At 45.8% G+C, this 19,779-nt stretch overlaps 1 protein-coding gene across 4 annotated transcripts in view; it reads right to left on the bottom strand.

Annotated features, from left to right (window-relative positions):
• Positions 1-19,779, bottom strand: part of CORO1C (coronin 1C) — a 54,581-nt gene that overhangs the window by 25,162 nt on the left and 9,640 nt on the right. For 3 of the 4 annotated variants that reach the window (XM_075041191.1, XM_075041195.1, XM_075041194.1), the window contains exon 2: positions 4,134-4,333. In XM_075041191.1, coding sequence (XP_074897292.1) covers positions 4,134-4,328 — 195 coding nt within the window. In that variant the 5' untranslated portion in view covers positions 4,329-4,333. Of the gene's footprint in view, positions 1-4,133; positions 4,334-5,107; positions 5,916-19,779 lie in introns of those variants that run through there. The other variant, XM_075041193.1, reaches the window with a different exon arrangement.

Below are 19,779 nucleotides of genomic sequence, written 5' to 3'. Positions count from 1 at the left end.
AGACCCAGCATCAGAACCATGCACTAAACCCAGGTATTTGCATGTCACTTCCCCAACACAACAAGAAACCCAGAAAATTTTCATCTGGGCTGTAAAACAGGGATCACCCATCGAGTTGGGCAGGTAGATCCCCCACAACACCTCTCTTTTGACAGCAGAGTCAGGGAGATCTCTGTCCTGCTGTTTCAACTGTCATCTGAAGGAACACAAGCACACTGACCACTGCACAGCAAGGAGCACAGCCCTTCCTAACAGCATCCCAGAGGATAACCCGCAGTGCTGAGTTCATTCCGCTGGGAATGATGCACGGAAGCCAAGATGACAAGCCCACCACCACCTGAACACCAAGCAACTTGCCCCGTCCAGGCTGAGCACGGGAGGGCTGCAAGGACAAGGCAGCACGACTGACTCTCAGCCCTTGCACACCGTTGTTGTGAAAGCACCAACCTGCCAGCTGAGCTGGGCACCGAGAGCCACCAAGCACACCCCCATCCTGCTCCTACCTGAGATCTCCAGGGAATGCGAGCAGGAGAATCGCTTCTTCCCTTACCTGCCCGTCTCTTCCTTAATTCACTAACAACAGCGACCGTTTACCAAGCTGGAGGCAATCGTCATCTAATCTAGCAGCAAAGGCTGAGGCACGCACCACTTGACTGAAGAGTTTTATCCCGGGGTTCCTTCCCCATGCACCCGCTTTTTTGCCTGGGATAAGGCTCAAAGAAAATCAACTCTAGAAGCCTGCAAGCTTCCAGTTTAATGGCAATATTCTACACTAGCGCTTTGCTCAGTACCAGTCAGCCTGTAGTTCAGAATAAGCACGCAAGTTTTTGGTGTTTTCCCTGGTGTGTACAGTTAATGCTGATTAGCTTGACTCTTTATCATCTACACACCACCAACTGATACACGTTACAGCTTTTTAAAAATATGTGGTTCATTCCAAACAGAGGCCATCTCTCTGCAGACCAACCAACCTGTGGGAATTGCAATTTTCAGCAACTCAGACGGTGGCCGTGGCTATTGCTGGAGCATGGGAATGGCGAGTTCCTGGCAAAGACCCTGCACATGTGCATGCAAGAAAACAGGAAGTTCAGACAAAGCATTTCCACTGCCAGCACGCCCGGCTCAGCTGCACCAGCCCCGGCTGCTGCTCCGCACCGGGCTCTGCGGGGAGCACCGGGGGATGGAGGAAGGGAGGACGCAGCCCCCTGGGTCTCCGCACACCTCTCCACCGGGGCCTGCCGGAGGGAGCCTCCCCACCGCCTCCGTGCGCCCCGCGGGGCCAGGGAGCGGAGGAGCGGCGCGCTGGGGAGCGGAGAGGGGCAGGTCGAGGGGCGCGGCGGGGCCGCGGCCGCGCAGGGGTTAATGGCCGCGCACTTGCCGCGCCGCGTCCCCGCCCCCACCAATCAGAGCGGCGGCGGCCGGCGGCCCCGAGCGCTGCCATGACCATATAAGGTAAAAAGCCGCGGCCGCCGCAGTGCCGCTGCGGCGGGAACGGCTGCGGGCGGGCGGGCGCGCGCGCGCCCCGGGGCGGGCGGGGCGGGGAACCCCGGCGTTCTCCTCCCCAGCACATGGGTGCTCGGTGCGGGGTCCCGGGGAGCTCATCCCGCCCCCCCCAAAACCACACACAGACCCCGCCCCGGCCTCCCGACCCCCAGCTGCTGCCCACGGCCGGGGAGGGAGCCGGGAGCCGCCCGCCTGGCAGCAAAAAACCCGCCGCCACAACAACAAAAACACAATACTGCTGAAACTTGGCAAGGAAAAAGACATTTAAAATGAGTAAAAACTGCTTTTCTGGGATTACACGGGCCCTTTGAAGCGCAGGCTCGGCTCACCGCTCACGGAAGGTCAAGCCACATTCGAAGTAATTCACAGTGACCCGCACAGTGCTGGATTCGAGCGGACACGATGCAATTAAGTTCTAGGAGGGCCATTTTCCCTGCAGACTCTGGCAGCCTCCTGAAGGCTCTGAAATGCAGCAAGTGTATTTTTATGGCTTATTTTAAAATCATACCAAAACCATGGTTTAAAATTGACCCCCTTTTTATTTTTTTTTCCCCCTGAATATAACAGCAAGGATTTTGCTGTGGGAACTCAATGAATACCTCTGCTAAACGGGCTCAAACAGAAATCAAAATTTTAGGGTGTTGAAGGAACTGAAGGAACAATTTCATCAGCCGAGGCTATAAAAATAAATGAGGAACATAGGAACTGGTTGGTTAGAGCAAAGCCAGCAACGTGTTGCATTGCAAAAGAACGTGTCAGGCTGGGGGGTTCAGGAACGGAGTTCTTCAAGCTTTGCATGAAACCTTCTCATATGTGAATATTAAATAGTTGTATAAAACAGGACAGGAACATCATTGAGGGCACAAATGCAATGACAAATACAGAGACGGGCAGGAGGAATAACTGAATAAACGTAAAAAAACCCAAACGTAAGACGGCACTTAAAAATTCAAAAGGCCAGATCACTCAGAATTAGCAAGAATTTCTGCCAGGGACTGAGAAAACACCGGGAAGTAAGAGAAAAAGAGGGGTGCGCATCCTCTGCCATCGGCGTTTGATTGTGCCATGATGCAACACGAGTGCAACTGCGTGCTGTGTTGAGCAAGGAATTTCTAATCGAGATCTGTGCCATCGTGCGTGGCTTGGGCAAGAGCAGGACACGTGGCCCTAAGATGACCGCAAACCAGAATATTTGCAAAGAAGGGCTGTTAATAAGATAGCAAAATGGAGAGCTATTTAAAGGAGGCTAAGGGTTTGGCTTGCTTCGCTTAGCACAACTGAGGCTTAAGTGAGAACTCGCTGCCTCTGTTCTGCAATGCACTCGCCATGTGGGATGCTATATTCAATTCTGGTCACTATTTCTATATATAAACAGGGCAGATCTGCAAATGGAGCTAGGAAAAAAAGGACAGGGCTGATGACAGACTGAGGACATCTTAAGTGTATAGTTAAGAGAAACTTGAGGGTCACAAAGAAAATAATGTTACAGAAAAAGACTTTCATCACAAGAATTTGCTGGTTAAGCATCAGAAAGGGAGATGAGAGCACTGCCCTCCAACAAGGGTAAAAGAAAGATGCTCTGTAATTTTTTCCATGCTGTATCAGGGGGCAACAGGAATTTATTTCAGTCTGAGACACTGCTCCTGCTCATTTGTGTGCTTTTATACCACAGCATTGTAAGAGGTACTGCCAGGAAGGCTTCTGTACCCATCTTTTCAGCCTCCTTCCAAACCTTTGATCCGGCCATTCTCATGGCTGACGGACAGGAACCTAACTTTTCTGTGTATTTTGCAAAGCACACCCCTGGGGTTCCACAAATAAATTCAAAGCGTAAGGGAAAGAAGTAGAATGTATACATGGGCTCACTGAAAGATTATTTATTGGAGACTTAGCAGCATTTTGCACAGTAGATAATGTAAGGGGTGTTTCCCTGCCCATGATCAGATGAAGCCCCTCTCCTCGGTATGTCAGGTACTAGGGGATAACAAGATCTGGCTGAAGTATAATAAAGCCTAGACACAGCCTTGTGATCTGGGAGAACTGTGGGACGCCTGTGGTGGTACCTGGAGGAGCTGTTTTCTTACTGAGATTATTCTTGTCTTATACCGTACAGAGAAAGAGTAACTGAAGGGGCTGGCAGCAGCCTAGACCAGCTGAGATGCCAGGGCCAGGAGGCCCATGGAAATGCCTTTCTTGGAACCAGCTCGCTCCTTCGCATCCATCTGATACAGGGCTGCAAGAAGTAGTTAGGTTCAGGTGCACTCCTGAATTAAGTGACACTCGAAGAGCTCAGAAAGCCAAATCCCCAACAGCGGAAAAACCTGACCACTGCTATCATAAATAAAGAGTATTAGGAGTATGATTCATGAGGGGTATGAGTCTATGTAAAAACTTCTGCCATAAAAAATTGGCTCAGATTAGTCAAGCAAACCACTTATTTACTGTGCTTCATGTACAGGAAACATTACACTGATTACAGAGACATTAAATGGATTCTTACATGGCACTACTGAGCAGCATTTGTCACAACACAGCAGAGACTTCACAGCCTTAATGTTATTCATAAACAAATGCCGAAATGACAACAAAGCTGAGCATGTCATAGCGAGAAACTTTCAAAAAGCACTTACCTTATGCAAAGGCAGCACCAAGAACGCTCCGCCACCGCTAGCATCTACAATTATTGCAACAAATCGGGGGTTTACTGCACAAAAGGAGCTATCCCAAGTAACACGGGAAACGCGGATGTCGTCGTAACACTGATCGTTTTTCACCGCTTGGCCAAACACATGCCGAAATTTGCTCTGTCGTACCACTCGCCTCATCGTGTCTGCAGAGAAGAGGAACGTCAAAAGAAGATCAGTTACAGATGCAGGGAACTCCTGCTTGCCCAGAAGATGCCTGCCAAGGACCTCCACGGGACAGGACCCTCTCGCCTGCACCATCACCCAGCTTCCAGCAACACAGAAATACAGTTTCACTCACTGTTCCTGCACCTTGCTTTAGACCTGCTAAGTTCTCAGCCAGTTTTGCCTTTTGTTTTGGTTTGGTTTTTAAAGTTTCAGGTTGTCTTGCACCAAACACAACTGAACTGCACTTCCAAGGGCGTTTTATAGAAAGAATTTGCCGGTTAAACATCAGTTTTCCCATTGTAAATGTATTCTCTTATTGCGGTAAAGGAAGTTCCTAATCCTAAAAGCAGTTTTTAGACAACTCTCCACATATTTTCAGGGATAAATCTGGTCTTGGGTTGAACTTGTTTACTTTCAAGTCAGACAGGGTCTAGAAGATGTAAATAAAAATGCAAGCTCTCAAAATCTGGTGTTCCTGTGAAATGGTTCCACATGTTCACTAGCTTCCATTTCTTTCTTCTAACTCCAAAATCTCACTAAAAAATAATAAAATTAGTTTCCTAGGCAGAAAGGAGTAATGGAAACAAGCTAATGACTCAAATTAACTTAGTGTGTCTGTAGCACTTCTCTTGAGAAAAATAATTTTCAAGAAGGCTTGAGTTAGAATAGAGGGAAAGAGACTGGGGTGGAAAATTCCAGCACTCGAGCCCTGGAAGAAGACACAGGCACAACACCACATACGAACACCAAACCTGGAAGACAGCGACTGTCCTGCCCTCCACACATGCAACCTTACGGAGCCCTTGCATCTGGGAAGGACTTTTCCCACCATACAAGATTTTCTCCCTCAATCAGTGCTCGCAGGAGAACGAGAAGCCTCCATACAGCATCTTGCTTTTACATATGAGAAAAGTATTTCTGCCCCAGTCTCTAGGGAAAGCAAAAAAAAAATTTAAAAAAATAAAAATAAGCAGAGTCCACCTCCTATCTCGCCTCCCAGTAGGTCCCCAAGCACATGCAGAGGCTGGGAAAAACTGCTCAGCTTCACAGAGCTTCCTTCTCCAGACCCACCAGCCTGAGGCTCTCAAGTGAGAGACTCCAAACATGGCTTGAGCACAACTCCCTCTACACAGCCTGTCTGCAGCAAAAGTGATAAAAGGTTGTACGTCTGTCTCTAACTGCAAAGGCTTTGCATGAAACCGTAGCGAAAAAGAGACTTCAGAATGATGGGTGTTTTGTAGTCTTGGAGGTTTAAAAAAAAAATAAATGAACAGCAACAAAAAGCTGAGTAACTAGAGGAAAGCACTCATCAGAGATGGCAAATAAGCAGTCACATAATATGTCTGAAGAGTAGAAAAATGTTACAATTAACCTAACAGACAGCTATCAAGTGAAACACTCCAGTTTCCGCATAGATAAGAAAAAAAATAATCAGAGTATTTGTCTTCCACCAGCTCCCCCCAGCCATGTCCAGCTGAAGCATTTGGGAATTGGCACTGGCCATCTCCACAGCAGCGCCGTCTCCAGCCTGGGCAGCTGCTGCTGACACGGACCTGCTGCCAAGGTGGAAGTGCCATCAGTGTCACCGGTGTGATGGTAAGAGCAAAGCCCAGACCAAGGGGCACAGTCAGCAAGTTACCTGTTCAGGGAAGAGCCAGCTTCTCTGCAGACACAGCTAATAAACGCACCAGTTATGGGGTATCTGTCCCCGGGTGTGGGGTGGAGGCCACCAACAGCTTTCATACGGGACAAGCAGATGGCAATGGCTTTCAGCCACCGACGACCCCAAGTCTGCGAGCTGGTGACACAGGCATGAAGGGCTCTGCATTTATTTCCAGCCGTTGCGAGTAGGTGGGTTTTCCCTGCAGCAGTTCTCATGGTACCATTTCCATACTGATGTCCTGTTAAATCTCCCCAATTAACTCTTGTCATTTCAAAGCTACAGAAGTGCCAGAAACACCATTTTATTAAGAACTCACGCAGCTGAAGAAAAAACAGTTTTTAAATGCAAGATTTTGTGAGTGCCTGGGGTGCTTAAGAGGTCCACGTGAAAAAAGCTATATATAAATTAGTAACGATTACTGTCATATTATAGATGAACTTAGGCTTCCTCTGTACTTAACATGTTAATAGAATTGCATAATACAGTTTCTGCCAACTATTTCACTCACAGCACAAATAAAAGGCCTGTTCCACGCTGGACACGCCCAGTGACACCGCAGCATAATGGGAAGTCATAAACCAGGAGCTGCTCTCCAGCTCCAGCCAAGTACGTACGTACTCCAGGTAAGAGTGCAAAATCCAGACACGGGTTTCTTTTTATGCTCATAATGCACAGCAACACCCTGAGAGTTCACGTTCGGCTCTACACCTGGATGGAGTAGGGCAGACAGTACCTTTCATGCAATTGGACTGTGAAATATTAGGAGCAAACCATTATGCACAGGAGACAGATAATTAGTCACCTGGCAGTGAAGTGCACCCATTTTTGGGGGGGGGGGAAATGCAACTGCTCCGCTTGCAATGCAATGCAGGTTTTTGTTTTGTTTTCAGGCAAAGGAAGAGATTAAGTTATCCAAAATGGATGGGAGAAACTCTGCCGAAGCAGATGGTACGGCGTGCCTCGAGGTGGAGTGCTGCCAGCGCAGGCGGCTTGGTGGGCTCGCCAGGGATCCGCGCGTGGCCGTCCCCAGCGGGGAGGGAGGGTGCGTGGGTGGATGAGGCAGGGCACAGCTCCATCCAGGGGCACCAGCCCCAGTCCCTGGGTGGATTTAGAGCATGTTCCCAGCCGAGCCCCAGCCGCACTGAATCACGCACAAAGAAAATGTGAATTTCGACTCAAAGATCCCCGAAAGACAAGAAACACACCGTACTATCAAGGTGCCTGAGGCCCAATTAAGATACATCATAAAAAAATGCAGTTCCACACCCAGTTACTAATTTATTGTGTAGACTCATTCAGAGACCTGTCAGACATTTTCATCCCGAGAGGGCTCCTCCCAGCCGTAAGCTGTTTGGGCACTGCACGGCAGGCAGGGCTCCGCTGCCCAGACTTTTGCATCCACAGCTCCAATTCCTGCAGCCGGCGGCGTGCAGGAGCAGCATCACCCCCTTCCTCCCAGCCACCTCCATCCCTCGCTGGCAGAAGAGGTGACACCAGGCCACCCTGAAGAAGCAGGGATGTTCTTGCAAAACCCGACGTGCTGCAACACCGCAGGAAGCTTGCAAACAGCTTGGCCCTTTCCCTCTTGAAAGCACACCTTGCAGCAAACCCCTACTCACTCATCTGCCTGGGGTGCGTAACTCATCTAGGAGAAGGGAAAAGTCCCCTGCTTTATGTACAGTCAATTTTCGTGACTGTTCACCCACGGGCAATGTTCCCATCCCACTGTGCATCAAGATTAAAATCTGATGGTTTAGAAGAAAGTAAAGCAAAGGCTTAAACCTGCCTTGCTGAGTTAACCCGCAGCAAATTGCCTGGTGTCAATGTATCCTATACCCAGGGGTTTTGCAATTTGTCCACTTTAATGCTGGGAATGTGGATATGATAGTTAAGAAGAAGGATTATTTGTATAGCTTGGATAATCATATCTTTCTTTCTCTTGATCAATACCAGAACACCACACACACACACAAAAAAATGCTTATCTCAAATATCAGATACTGGGAGGTCTGCCACCCCTTCCACTCTAATGGAAGAGAAACACCCTTTATCCTATGGTGAAATTCTACTACTTTATTTCCCTTATTTTTACCATTTGATGGAAAGGGTAATTTTTTGGTTTTCTATAAATGACTTTTAAAAAATGCAAAGAGTCAGATGTATCCAAAAATATCCTTATTTGTTCCAAACAGATTTGATCGAGCACACCTTCGCTGCCCTCTTCCCCACCTACAGCTCATCATCCTTAGCAGGAACTCTCTGATGAACACATGGTGAGCAGCCTCCAAGTCCTCATTTCCATAGCAAAGGGAGTGATTCTTGGCGTTGGATCACAGCCATTTTGATCTGGCTGCTCTCCAGAGAGGAGGAGGGGGGGGGAATGTGCAGGCTGCAGTTCTGAAGAGCAGTGACTGTGGATCTTGCAGCACACCACAGAAAGGGAGCAGGTGAAAAACAAACCAGGGTTAGCTTGATCCTGAGCACCAAAAAAAAAAAAAGTCATCTTCTCCCTACCCCAGCCTCTTGTTAAAATGTGAAGGGCATTTAGCATCCTCATTTGTTTCTCAATACTGCAGTGCAAAGGATCCCCTCCTCCACCATCTGCAAGAAAACCACAGCTGAATTTGGTTGCCACAGATTCTCTCAGCAGGGCCATGTGTGGCCATCGGTGGAGACAAGCTGCAGGCAGGAGCTCCCAGGTTGGCCACTTGTAGGATTGTCAGGTGAGACACCAACATCTGAAATGATTCACCCTAAGGAAAGACTGATTCAGCCTCTATCACACATGCAAAAGCGTGACCTGGCCCCTTGGGAAGTGACTTTGGAAATACCCGAGCAGGCAAGCAAGAGCATCCATGGTTAATGGGGCTGTGCTAGGGATTTACTCTTAGGAAGTAGACTTGGAGCAAGAGTTTTCAAAAAGGAAGTTAATTAGATCATTGTCTGTGCTGTTAAATCTTAGCTACAGAGCTGGAACGATCTCCATACACTTGCTAGACAGGAAATATTTTCTTTTTTTTTTTGTGAAGTACAAATTTGGAGGATTTAAAACCTCACAACTAGGAGTTGAAAGGAGTTTAAATTTTGCCAGAGTTACAGCCCTCAGCAAAATTAAAACAGAAGCGTTAGACACCCTGCAAAGACCACTACAATAGAAGTGCTGACAGATCTACGACTGCGCTGATCTCCTGGATCCTGCTCCGCGACACACCGCATCTTACACATCCTGGTGGCGATATAGGAAAGAGCCTTCAAAACTCTTCTTCCCCCCCAAATGTCAAGTGACTTCCAGCTGAATTTTACCAAACATTTAACTTTGTCTCCCACTGTCTATGCCTGCCGTACAGCTCAGCCACTGGCCTTTGTGTCAGTGTTTAAAAGGACCTTAGAAATGTAGGATGCCGTCAGCTGTGCTTGCACAGTGATACTTTTCATTCCATTTCTTTCTGATCTCCCATCATGATGTGTCACAAGAGTTACCATGAGTTTGCCCATTTTCCTGTTTATAAAGGATTTATCTGTCTCAAGAATCCAACAGATGTATTTCTGTGGCTTCGGAGGGTTTTCAGCCTGCTTATGCAAGAGGAAATGCATCCTGCTAGGGAACACTTACAGGAAAACCCCCCACTAATGGCAAAATCCTGCTCAGCCCATGTGATTGTGATCCCTTCTGGAAAGGGAGACATTTGAAATAAAAGGCTAGTTTAAGTCACAGGGAGCGAGGAGATACAAATCCACTGGACAGGGACAATGGCACTTACAAAAGGGTGGTACTTGGGACTGGAAAGGCTCTTCCTTAAGTGGAAAATGTCAAGATAAGTTGCATCTGCTGATGGTGAGCCCCCAAACTCTGAATTAGAGCCTTATTGAAGAGGTTGGATACACTTCAATGGCAGCTTTGGAATAAATGTACAGTCTCAGGTAACTATTAACAAATAAGAAACCTGTAAGGAGAAAAAAAAATCCAGATACACTATAGGCAATGCCACCAGCACTGCTTACAAATGATGGTTAATACCAGGGGGCACCTGCCTCATTTGTTATGGGTTGGACGGGGTGCTGGGGCCAGCAGGAAGAGGGGACTATCCCACTGGTGAAACTGCAAGACAGGAGAGCCCATACCACGGGTGCCTGATGTGGGGAACTCCAGAGGTTTCTCGAGTACCCAGGCATTGACTGTGCAGCCCAAGGGCTTTTTGAACACCTCAGCTGACATGCTTGGGCCTCATCTGCAAAAGCAATGAGCGCTCAGAGCTGAAATCTTTAAAAAAAAAAAAGTATGTTATAATCATAAGCCAATCATCAGGCCATGGATGTTTCAACCTGAGGCCTAAGTAGAGAAAACACCATCCCTCACAGCAGGGCCGAGCCACATCTGCAAAGCAGTTGGCCATCACAGAGATAAGCACCAGAGAAGAGCCCACAAGGAATCTAGTAATTTGCTCTTCAGAGCACTTTGAACATCACATGGTAGATAAGGTACAGAGCCACATATGGAATGGAAGATGTAAGCATTCAGAGTTTTCAAGCCATAAAAAGACCACCATGCCATCGCACCTCCTGCTCCACACAGGCAAGGAGGACTCCATCCCACCGTCGTGGCCATCACTGCATGACCAACAGAGCAAGGGGCTGGTGGAGCAGGGACTGAGCTAACAGCCATGTGAAAAAGGGAACAAATACTACCCAGGTTATTTCCTAAGTGCTCACTTCTGGCATTTCTTAACTTCAGAGCACTTGGCTGTGCAACCTCCGTGGGTTCTCTGTAACCCATATGTGTGCACACCACATTGTACACAAGCACAAACACACATAAATGTGCCTGTGGACATACACTGCCTTGTGCTTTGTCTAGTTGCACACATATTCCACAAAAATATTTTACAACCTTAGCATACTGCACAGGACAGCGTCTTACAAATGTCTCAGAAGACTCACTCATCTAGAAGAAAAGTCTGCCAGATCATTTTAAGGACAGCATTTTGGAGAACACCTTTGGCAGAGGAAGGAAAGCGAGACATATCTATGGGGGAAGCAAGCAGGCAAGCATTTGCTGCCGGCTCCACCAGTTGAGTCATGCAGATAGCAAGGAGAGTGAAGACCATCCGCTCTTTGAAACCAAATGAGCACAGACTGACAAGACCCAAAGGAGCAAGCTAACCCCACGGGAGACCACGGTGAGCACGTGTTCTACAGAGAGTCACAAGTGGCATTAGACCACAGAAGCAAATTGCCACCATTGTCACGGTGGAGAACCAGTATGGCACCAGCAAGGCTGAAGGAGGACTTCATCTCCATCTCCAAGTACCAAGGGAATCAATTAATTCAGTCTCGTGATATTAAGTCTTGCAATATTTGGGCAATGGGGGGGGTGGGGGAGAAATCACACGGCCACAAAAATTTCAGCTCTCCCTATGACTTCACATGAAACCTCTGACAGAAAAAAGGAACAGCCATGAATACCTTGATGCAGTCCTCTACTTTTAAACATAATGCTATTCCCTCTATGGTATACCATTTCAAATCAATCCATATTAAGTCCATTGCTGACAGAACTTTTGTTTTCAGATGTTCAGAGTTATTTAAACGAAGGGTGAACACTACTACAGATGGTCACAATTCCAAAATACATCATATTTGTGCACAGATTGTTTTCAGTCTTTGGTTACTTTAGTCTAGGTTGAGCAAGACCCTGCCATCTGATTTCACTTCATTTTAAAGACAAAAAGCTGGAATATGAACTTAATACTGAAATTTCCAGCTGTTATACCACTGGCGAGATTCTATTTTGGGATGGGAACCTAAACCACAAACTACCAGGGAATTCGATTATATCTCAACTGGGGAGCCCAGCACATTCAAAAATGTAACACAACCCAAACTTAAAATAAGCTGAAATTGCTATTCTGGACAAAGTGCAAGGTGTTGGTTCTAACCTGTGAAATACTTGATATGATTCTGTTTTTCAGAGCTGTACCCTGAAACAATCATACTAAAACCATTATAATATGAAGAACTCTAAGTGCCCATAATGCATAAACCTTCTAGGCATCATGAAGAAGCACATGTTATTTCCTAAGTGTTTACCTTGTGCGTGGCTGTCTCAAGTGCGCATCTCCCATGCTGTGGCTGACATAGGGATGCAATGGATATTTTCACTTAAAAGATTTCCAAGAATGCAATTTATCTTCTTGGGGGATCTTACTGCTCATACCATTTTGTAGCTTATATCTTTATGGTCTAACATTACATCATTTACCATAATTTACAGTGACAAAAGGACACCACAGTTGAAAATCATTACCCCAAACAGAGAGCATTGTCTGACTTCATTTAATCTGTGTCATCTACCATAAAGCCAGAACAGTGAACGCACACAAAAATCATTACACAAAATAATTTATCAGAAGGCCATAATGGGATGGGTAACCAGCAAAGAGAAACACTGCAGCAGTTATACAAACCATGGATCTGAAATGGCGAGGCAGCTGAGGAGCGTGAATGGGTGCCAGAGCAACAACCTCCAAACCAACTTCCTCTTTTGGGTTTACATCTTTTATAGCACCTTTTGTCGGTTGGCACTAAAGCTGCCTACCTCCTAGGCAGCAATGTGAGATGTATTTGGATGATAACAATTTAACACACACTGGGCAAAAAAGGTCAGCAAAAATGAAAACAGAAGGCAGAGGAGAGCAAAGTGGTGGTGGGGGGGAAAGCACTGAAACCCAGGACAAAACCTCAGAGAGGCAAGTAATATATAGAATACATGGGGAAAAGAGGACTAGGGTACCTGTGGATTAAGCATCCCAGATACCAGAGTGCATCTCCACATTTCAGCTTCCACTTTTGCTGCCACTGGAGACAGAGTTACACAGTTGGTGGGCATCAAACAAGCTTTACAGGTTAAGGAAAGGGAATCTTTGCACTGGAGTAGACAGACTCCCACCTTAAAACACCACCGACCACAGAAGGCCATAGCCTTTCGTAAGCTCCCCACCAAGAGCTTTCGTTCTCCTCTACTTTCTCCACTGGAATAAACACCAGAGATGCTTCTTTGCACACTGTATCCTCATCCACTGCCAAGAGACGGAGCAATATACTTCCAGAGCTGAACAACAGCCCTATGAACTTCAGCCAGAGACATTACACCAGCATGATGGAAGATGCTACTTACACCCCTGGGGACTGACTGCATCACCCCCACAGTAAAAGCAGCACATGCCACAGAGAGGAAAGCAACAGGGCTTCAGACCACACTTTGACCCCGAGGAAAACATGAGACAGAAAGCACAACCCCCTGTGTAGAGCTGCAAGTCAGCAAGCCTGTTACAACAGCCAAGCGCCAGGATTCCAGTTAAGAGAAGTATGCAGATAAAATGCTTTCTCCATAGAGCTGACCTAGTTCTCTTATCAGTGCAACCGAGCTAACAAGGAAGTATCAATCTGCTCAGTGCTGCTACCCCAATTTGCTGAATTCTTCAGCTCTCTTGAAGGTTACATGCAGGCTTCTTCCAGACCATATTCCTGAGACACAGTCGCAAGCTTGCCTTTTTTTTTTTTTTAACCTAATTTTGGGAGAAATCTTACTACCAGCTAAGGATGGTAGTTACGAATGGAGAAAGAGCACCTCCCCAGCATGGCTTCATTAATTTCTCACCAAATCACCACTAGGTCCCACCTTTCCCAACTAACCAGCTAAGGCATAAGTGCTTTTTCCTAACATGACAGAGTGCTAACAGTGGAAAACAACTGTATTTTCTCCTACAACTTGAAGCAATCAAATGTGCCCAAATGAAATAAAGGGCAAACATAAGCCTTTCTATGTGTGTGACAGAGGAGCTCACCGGTAGCCACTAGACCTGAAACTCAACTCCCAATACAGGATGTATTCTGCCCTCTTCCATGATGAGCTTAAGCTAGAAGTCAAGCAGAAAGCAGTACCCAGGTGCTGGGAGCCTAAAGCACAGAAAGAATAACATGTGCAGATTTCCCATTCTGCAAAAGTCAAGAAGTGCAGACATGAAGGCAATTTGATTAACACGGTATTTTCTAAGGTAAGCACATTTCCTGTTAAACTCCAGTGGCTTTAAGACATTATTGGAAACATTACACTGATTCTCCTTGCCTACAGTTAATTGGATCATTCCTTAAAAAAATGACAAGAAGATTTATGAAATGGAGAAATCTCCAAAGGACTTGATAAACTGTTTTCTATTCCTCCTCAATTACAACATGCTATGGTATCCACAGGAAGAAACTATAAATGTTACAGATGTTTTAAGGAGATAAACGGTCTCACAGATAAAAGGTCACAGGTCCCAGTTCTTTAAGGGTGCTGTAGCACTACAGCCTGAGAGCCACCATCAGGAAACCAGGACCTGCAGAAAGCCCTCTGCTATAAACACAGAGTTAGCTGGGACACAAATTCCTCGCAACTTAGAAATAAAGCAGAAACAACAGATCAGCACAACCGAGGCTCACAAATAGACCAGCCAAGTGTGAGTCAGACTGACCAAGCGAGGATGCAGCATTCTCCAGATGGCCCTGCGTGACCACAAAGGCTCCGCTGGTCTGCTGGATGGAGCACAACACCCAGACCTGCCGGGAGCCCGCTGAGAAGACACCGCTGCCTCAGGGGATGTGATCAGAGAGGAGCAGGATGGCCGAGCATAATGGCAGTGCCTCTTGGACCAGCACTGCTGCCACACACCGCTGTCGTGGTGTCTTAAGTTTGTTTCCAGCCCTGTAATGGCAAATGTGATGGGCCAGAGACCTGGACAATATCACAGTTAGACTGGAGTTACAGCACAGATCAGTGTGGTCCATCACACTGCAATTTTGAATGGAGACACTCTACTTCAAAAAGTAGTGATGGGTTTGGTTAGCATACCCTAAGGAACACTTTAATCCAAATGCTAGCTAAATCGAAGCCCAATTTAGCAGCTTTCACTTCTCAAGCTACGCAGTGACACCCACCCAACAGGTGAGGCACTCGTGTTGAACTGCTTTTCATGTTCTCGAAATAAAACCAACAATGGTTAATCGTCAAAGACAAGACAATATCTTCAGCACAGAAGAACACAGAAGGTTCAAACTGGACAACGCAAATGCATTTCAGATTTTAACACTGTACAAATAAGCTGCAAAATGAATCTCAATTCTCACAGTTGGAACTGGCGTGTATTTCTCCAGATTTCCATTTGCTGTCCTGCCAGCTTTTCTGGCCAAGCAGCCTATAATTCAAAGAGTACCATTGTCATTCTGTCCCATTTCCGTAACATGCAATTTGAAATCAGGGCTGGGGGAGGGAAGAAGGGACTGGGGGAGACTAAAACTCAAATCCAGATAGTTCAATCCGCTAACTTGATTTTAAATCCCTATCTTGTGGTACCAATTACAGCCCCTCAAACATCTGTTTTAGCAAAGGGTTCCAAGTTCAAACACATTTCCTCTGTCCTACAGATGTTCTTTGTCGCTGATCCGTTTCAGGCCAAGGCTGCTGTCCTGTGCTGCGGCAGAGCCCCAGCTGCTTCACACTGTAGCTAAGAGGGCAGCAGCCTGGGCAAGCTGGTGTCAAGCCACGAGTGCAACACAGAGCACGTTTCTCACCTCTCTAGGCAGGTGAGAAAAAAAAAATTACTTAGGAAAGCTTATTTAGTTTAGTAAGCAGCTCTAATAAACATTCCTGCTACACTATGAAGAAAGATTTCAGATGCAAGAAGGAAAAACACTTTCCTACACCCACAGGCTCCCTGTGCCAAGGACGAGGCGTGTACCTGCTGTCTGCGACACCCCCAGCACCCCCCCAGCAGCTCTCTGCCTACCTGATGGGGAGAATCGCACCCTGATACATGCTGGGCGAAGGCTGATTTCTTGGGGAAGGGACCTGCAGCTGGCTGCTCTCAGCTGGGGAACTTGTTTTTGGTTAGAGGCTTGAAGAATTACGGCCTGTGTTTGATGACCTTTAACCTTTACTTACCTGTTGGCTTGACAGTCATGTTACTGCACGTGCAACCCACACTTCCAGCCCTTTGAGAGTCCCTGTGGCATTTACAGCAATTCTGGAGGAGACCAGCCAAAACAACAGGCAGTATTACGCTGAGATAAGCCCCAGCTGGTTTTCATGTGATCTTTCATAGCGCTTAAGAATTCCCCTAGTAGACCAGACAATCAATGTGGCAAGTACTGCATATAAAGAACAAAAAGATAACCTTTACCCCCAAAGAAACATCAGGGAGCAAAGTGGAGAGTACAGAGATAACACAAATGCATCCAAAGCATGGTGAAACAGGAGGCAAAACCAGGGTAGCCCACTTTTAAACAACTGCACCTTAAAACACCATGCAGAACTTTAACAAATTGCTCCAGAAAGCAGCAGTGGCCAGGAAAAAAAGATGCTGGAAGGCACGACGACACTCAGCTAGAAGTGTTTCTTGCCTACACTTCACGCTGTGCTAAAGCAGAAGTATATATTGCTGAAGTACGTCTGGCAACTCATGTTTGCCTAAGCTGGCTCAGAATTTTTTCCTGCCTTGCAAACTGATCTCAGCAGATCCAAAAAATGAAAATAAACCTTAAAAAAAAAATCACTGAAAACTCAAAAAATTTAATACACCTCCTGTTCTGAACAAGACAGCTTTGTGCCAATTTACTCTAACCTCCAAGATACACTATACTTAATGAAAGTACTGCAGTAAGAAATTAACAGTTGAAAAGCTAAGTGTAAGAATGGCCATTTATACACTCACACACAGATCACACCATGTGTGCTGGTGCAAAAAAATGAACCACCTGTAAAACAACAAGTACACTTAGTATTAAATGCTAGAAGTATTCCCAGCCTTGTACCTGCAAGACGCTGAGCAAAACGTTTAACCTCACATTTCCAACTTGAAAACAAGGATATCAATCTGTTTCGCTCAGGTAACTGCAAGAAACAACTGTAATGCTGACCGGCCACTGTATGATGAAAAATGCCAAGTAAATGCCAAGCATATACCCCAAGTCAGTTGGGCATTCAAGATTCCAGCATGAACTAATAAATTGTGAGTTTTTTTAAGTATTTAAAGCAAAAAGGGGGTGGAGAGGTGTAAAAAAGGCAATTTCAAGAGGTAATACTAGCACTGAGCCGAGTCCCTCACCATGGAGCCTTTGCTGATGACTATCTTCCATATCAAGTGATCATCTGCCCAGCACTGCCAGTTTGCCCAGCTCCCAAGGGACAGAGTGCTTACTATGGCTTGAATTTGTTATTGCCTGCTAATCCCTGGTGGTGCTAATTACACTCTTTATCAGTTTGTCTGATTGTGCCCAACGCATGTCCAATATCAAAATGTGCAGTACCCTAGGATGTCAAGTCCCTATCAGATTTGCAAGGGAAGGGGACGCTTCATAGTGTGATGTTTCAATACAGCAGGTTTATACATTTATGTGAGATAAACAATGGATTTTCAAGGACTCCAGAACACAGTCTCTATAGCAACTATACGCAGAACTAGGGGGATGGAGGGTGAGGGAGGGGAAGTTCCCACATTTCTAAATTTGAAGTTCATTTTCCAGGGACTACTTACACCAGGAATTGCAGGTGAAATGTATTGCCTAGGTTCATACATGGATGCAAACACAGTCTAGTTCTAGGCATACCACTCTCCTCTAGTTTTAAGAAATCTGCTTAGGTGTATTTGATAAGACTGCAGAAATGGTTGCCTTAATATTCAGCTAAGAAGAACTGTACATAGATTACATATATGCTTGTACATACATAACTAAAAAGATGCTACGGCCAGCCAAGATTTGGAGAGCCACAGGGAAACCACGATCCTTCCTAAGGGGAACACTTGGCCCTAAGCGCAGCTCAGCAACACTCCAGATGAAAGCTGCGAGCTCATCTCAACATGCCTGACTGCATCAGGCTGAACCTTAATCACTTTAAGTCAGATCCTACCACTGTTTTAATTTTATTTACATTGCTTTTCAAATTAAACTATTAAAAGGGAAAACAAGAATAACCTAATTATGATGGATTGAGAGGTCCAGCTCAATGTCAAACAGAGCCACTATAACTGATCCAACCACATCCAGCTTCTCCCACTGAGAGCCAGAGCTCAAAGGAGTCATTACATGCTCATAGCAAAAAGCATATTATGTATCATTTTCTGTTATCATCAACAAAATTTGGATAAGACAAAGCAAATAACATTGAAGCAGCAAAGTGATAGTGCTGAATAAATGCTATTATCCTTTCTCCAATGCAGGTGATTCTACCTTGGTAACTAACTCATTAACAAAGAAGAAAAGCAAAGAAGAAAATGGTGAAAGAGCCCGTGTTTTAATTTGTCACCTCTAAACCAAGGAGAGCTCTTCTACTGATGAGCATCATGAGAGCATCAGCAGGCTGGCAGCCTTCGAAAGAACAACATGGGGTTTTTTTCCCCCCTTAGGAGGCAGCAGCAGATACCATTTTCATTATTTCTCTCTGTCAACTTCCTTGCTAGTTCCTGACCTACAGAGCAGGACTTTAAAGCTTTCATGGTATTCCATCACAAAATGGAGTTTTTCCATTTCAGGAGCACTTTGTGACTTGTTATGAAGGTGTCTGCTCTAAAGAGATGACATCTGTCTTATCGGCATGAAGAACTGCATGGCTGAGGCGTAAAGGAAAATTATCTATTTGCCCAACAGTCACCTTCTACTTTATAGCTACATCATTACCTCCACATCCGGCCACTAAAAATTCTGATCAGATATGTATCCACTACACAAACCCATACTGGCACATACACAACTAATGGTTGGTAATACAACTAATGGCTGGTATATCCTGTGAGGAACCTCTCCAGACAGTTTGCTCCTCCGAGGACCATCAGTGCCAGACTTGGCATCAGAGAATCCGCCAGTGCAAAGCCAGACCTGCTGCCAGTGGGACCTCTTGGGTTCATCACTGCTACATCGAGAAGCCGAATAATTCTAGGGTTACCCTGGCATTTTACGTGCCTAAAGCTATCATCTAAAAACACCTGCAAAGTCATGTACTGAACAATTATAACCTCAAAAAGAAACAAATAATCCGTTTTTAGTATACTCACATAAGGAAAAAGTAGAACAAAGCAATCCTACTAGCAAATAGAAAGAAAGGGCCCAGTAACCGATTCCCAACTATACTGGTATATTCAACACATCCAGAATAATCAACTTTCAGTGCTAGCTTTCCTGAGTCACTTCAGCTAACCTAAATCTTTTTGCCTTAGTTTTGACTTGGCGTTCACCCCAGCAACACCACCTGCATTTGTGCATATCATGACAAAAAAAATACCAGTTCGTGTCCTGTCAGCTTAAAGCCACCGACAATCTGACTTTTCAAATGTGGCTATATAACCAGGGTGACTGTAAACTGAAGCTGTAAGCAGTTTCTAATCAGACTAATTTCAGAGTAAACAACCAGAATATAAGCAGACCAAAAATATTAGGTGGGGGAGACTACAGGGAAAGAGCTAGAAGAGAACACTGACATTTAATTCTTGTTCATATGCCCTGTAAAGGCTTAAACTGGGGCACTTCAAATCCTCAGTGAGTTTCTGTTCCAACACATCCTGAAAGAAGGACTGAGATTATCACAAAAGCCTCAGTAAAACACAATCAAAACAAACAAACCCATACTTTAAAAGTCAAGTGAAAATCTGCCTGTGAGTTTGCCTAAAAGGACATTCCTAGCCCTGGGAGTGGTGCGCTGATGACCTCACCAAGCTGCAAACTCAGGCCAGG

Source organism: Buteo buteo, chromosome 11, assembly GCF_964188355.1.
Source record: "Buteo buteo chromosome 11, bButBut1.hap1.1, whole genome shotgun sequence".
In the NCBI taxonomy this organism is placed as follows: Eukaryota; Metazoa; Chordata; class Aves; order Accipitriformes; family Accipitridae; genus Buteo; species Buteo buteo.
This window is presented reverse-complemented; position numbering and strand designations above follow the sequence as displayed.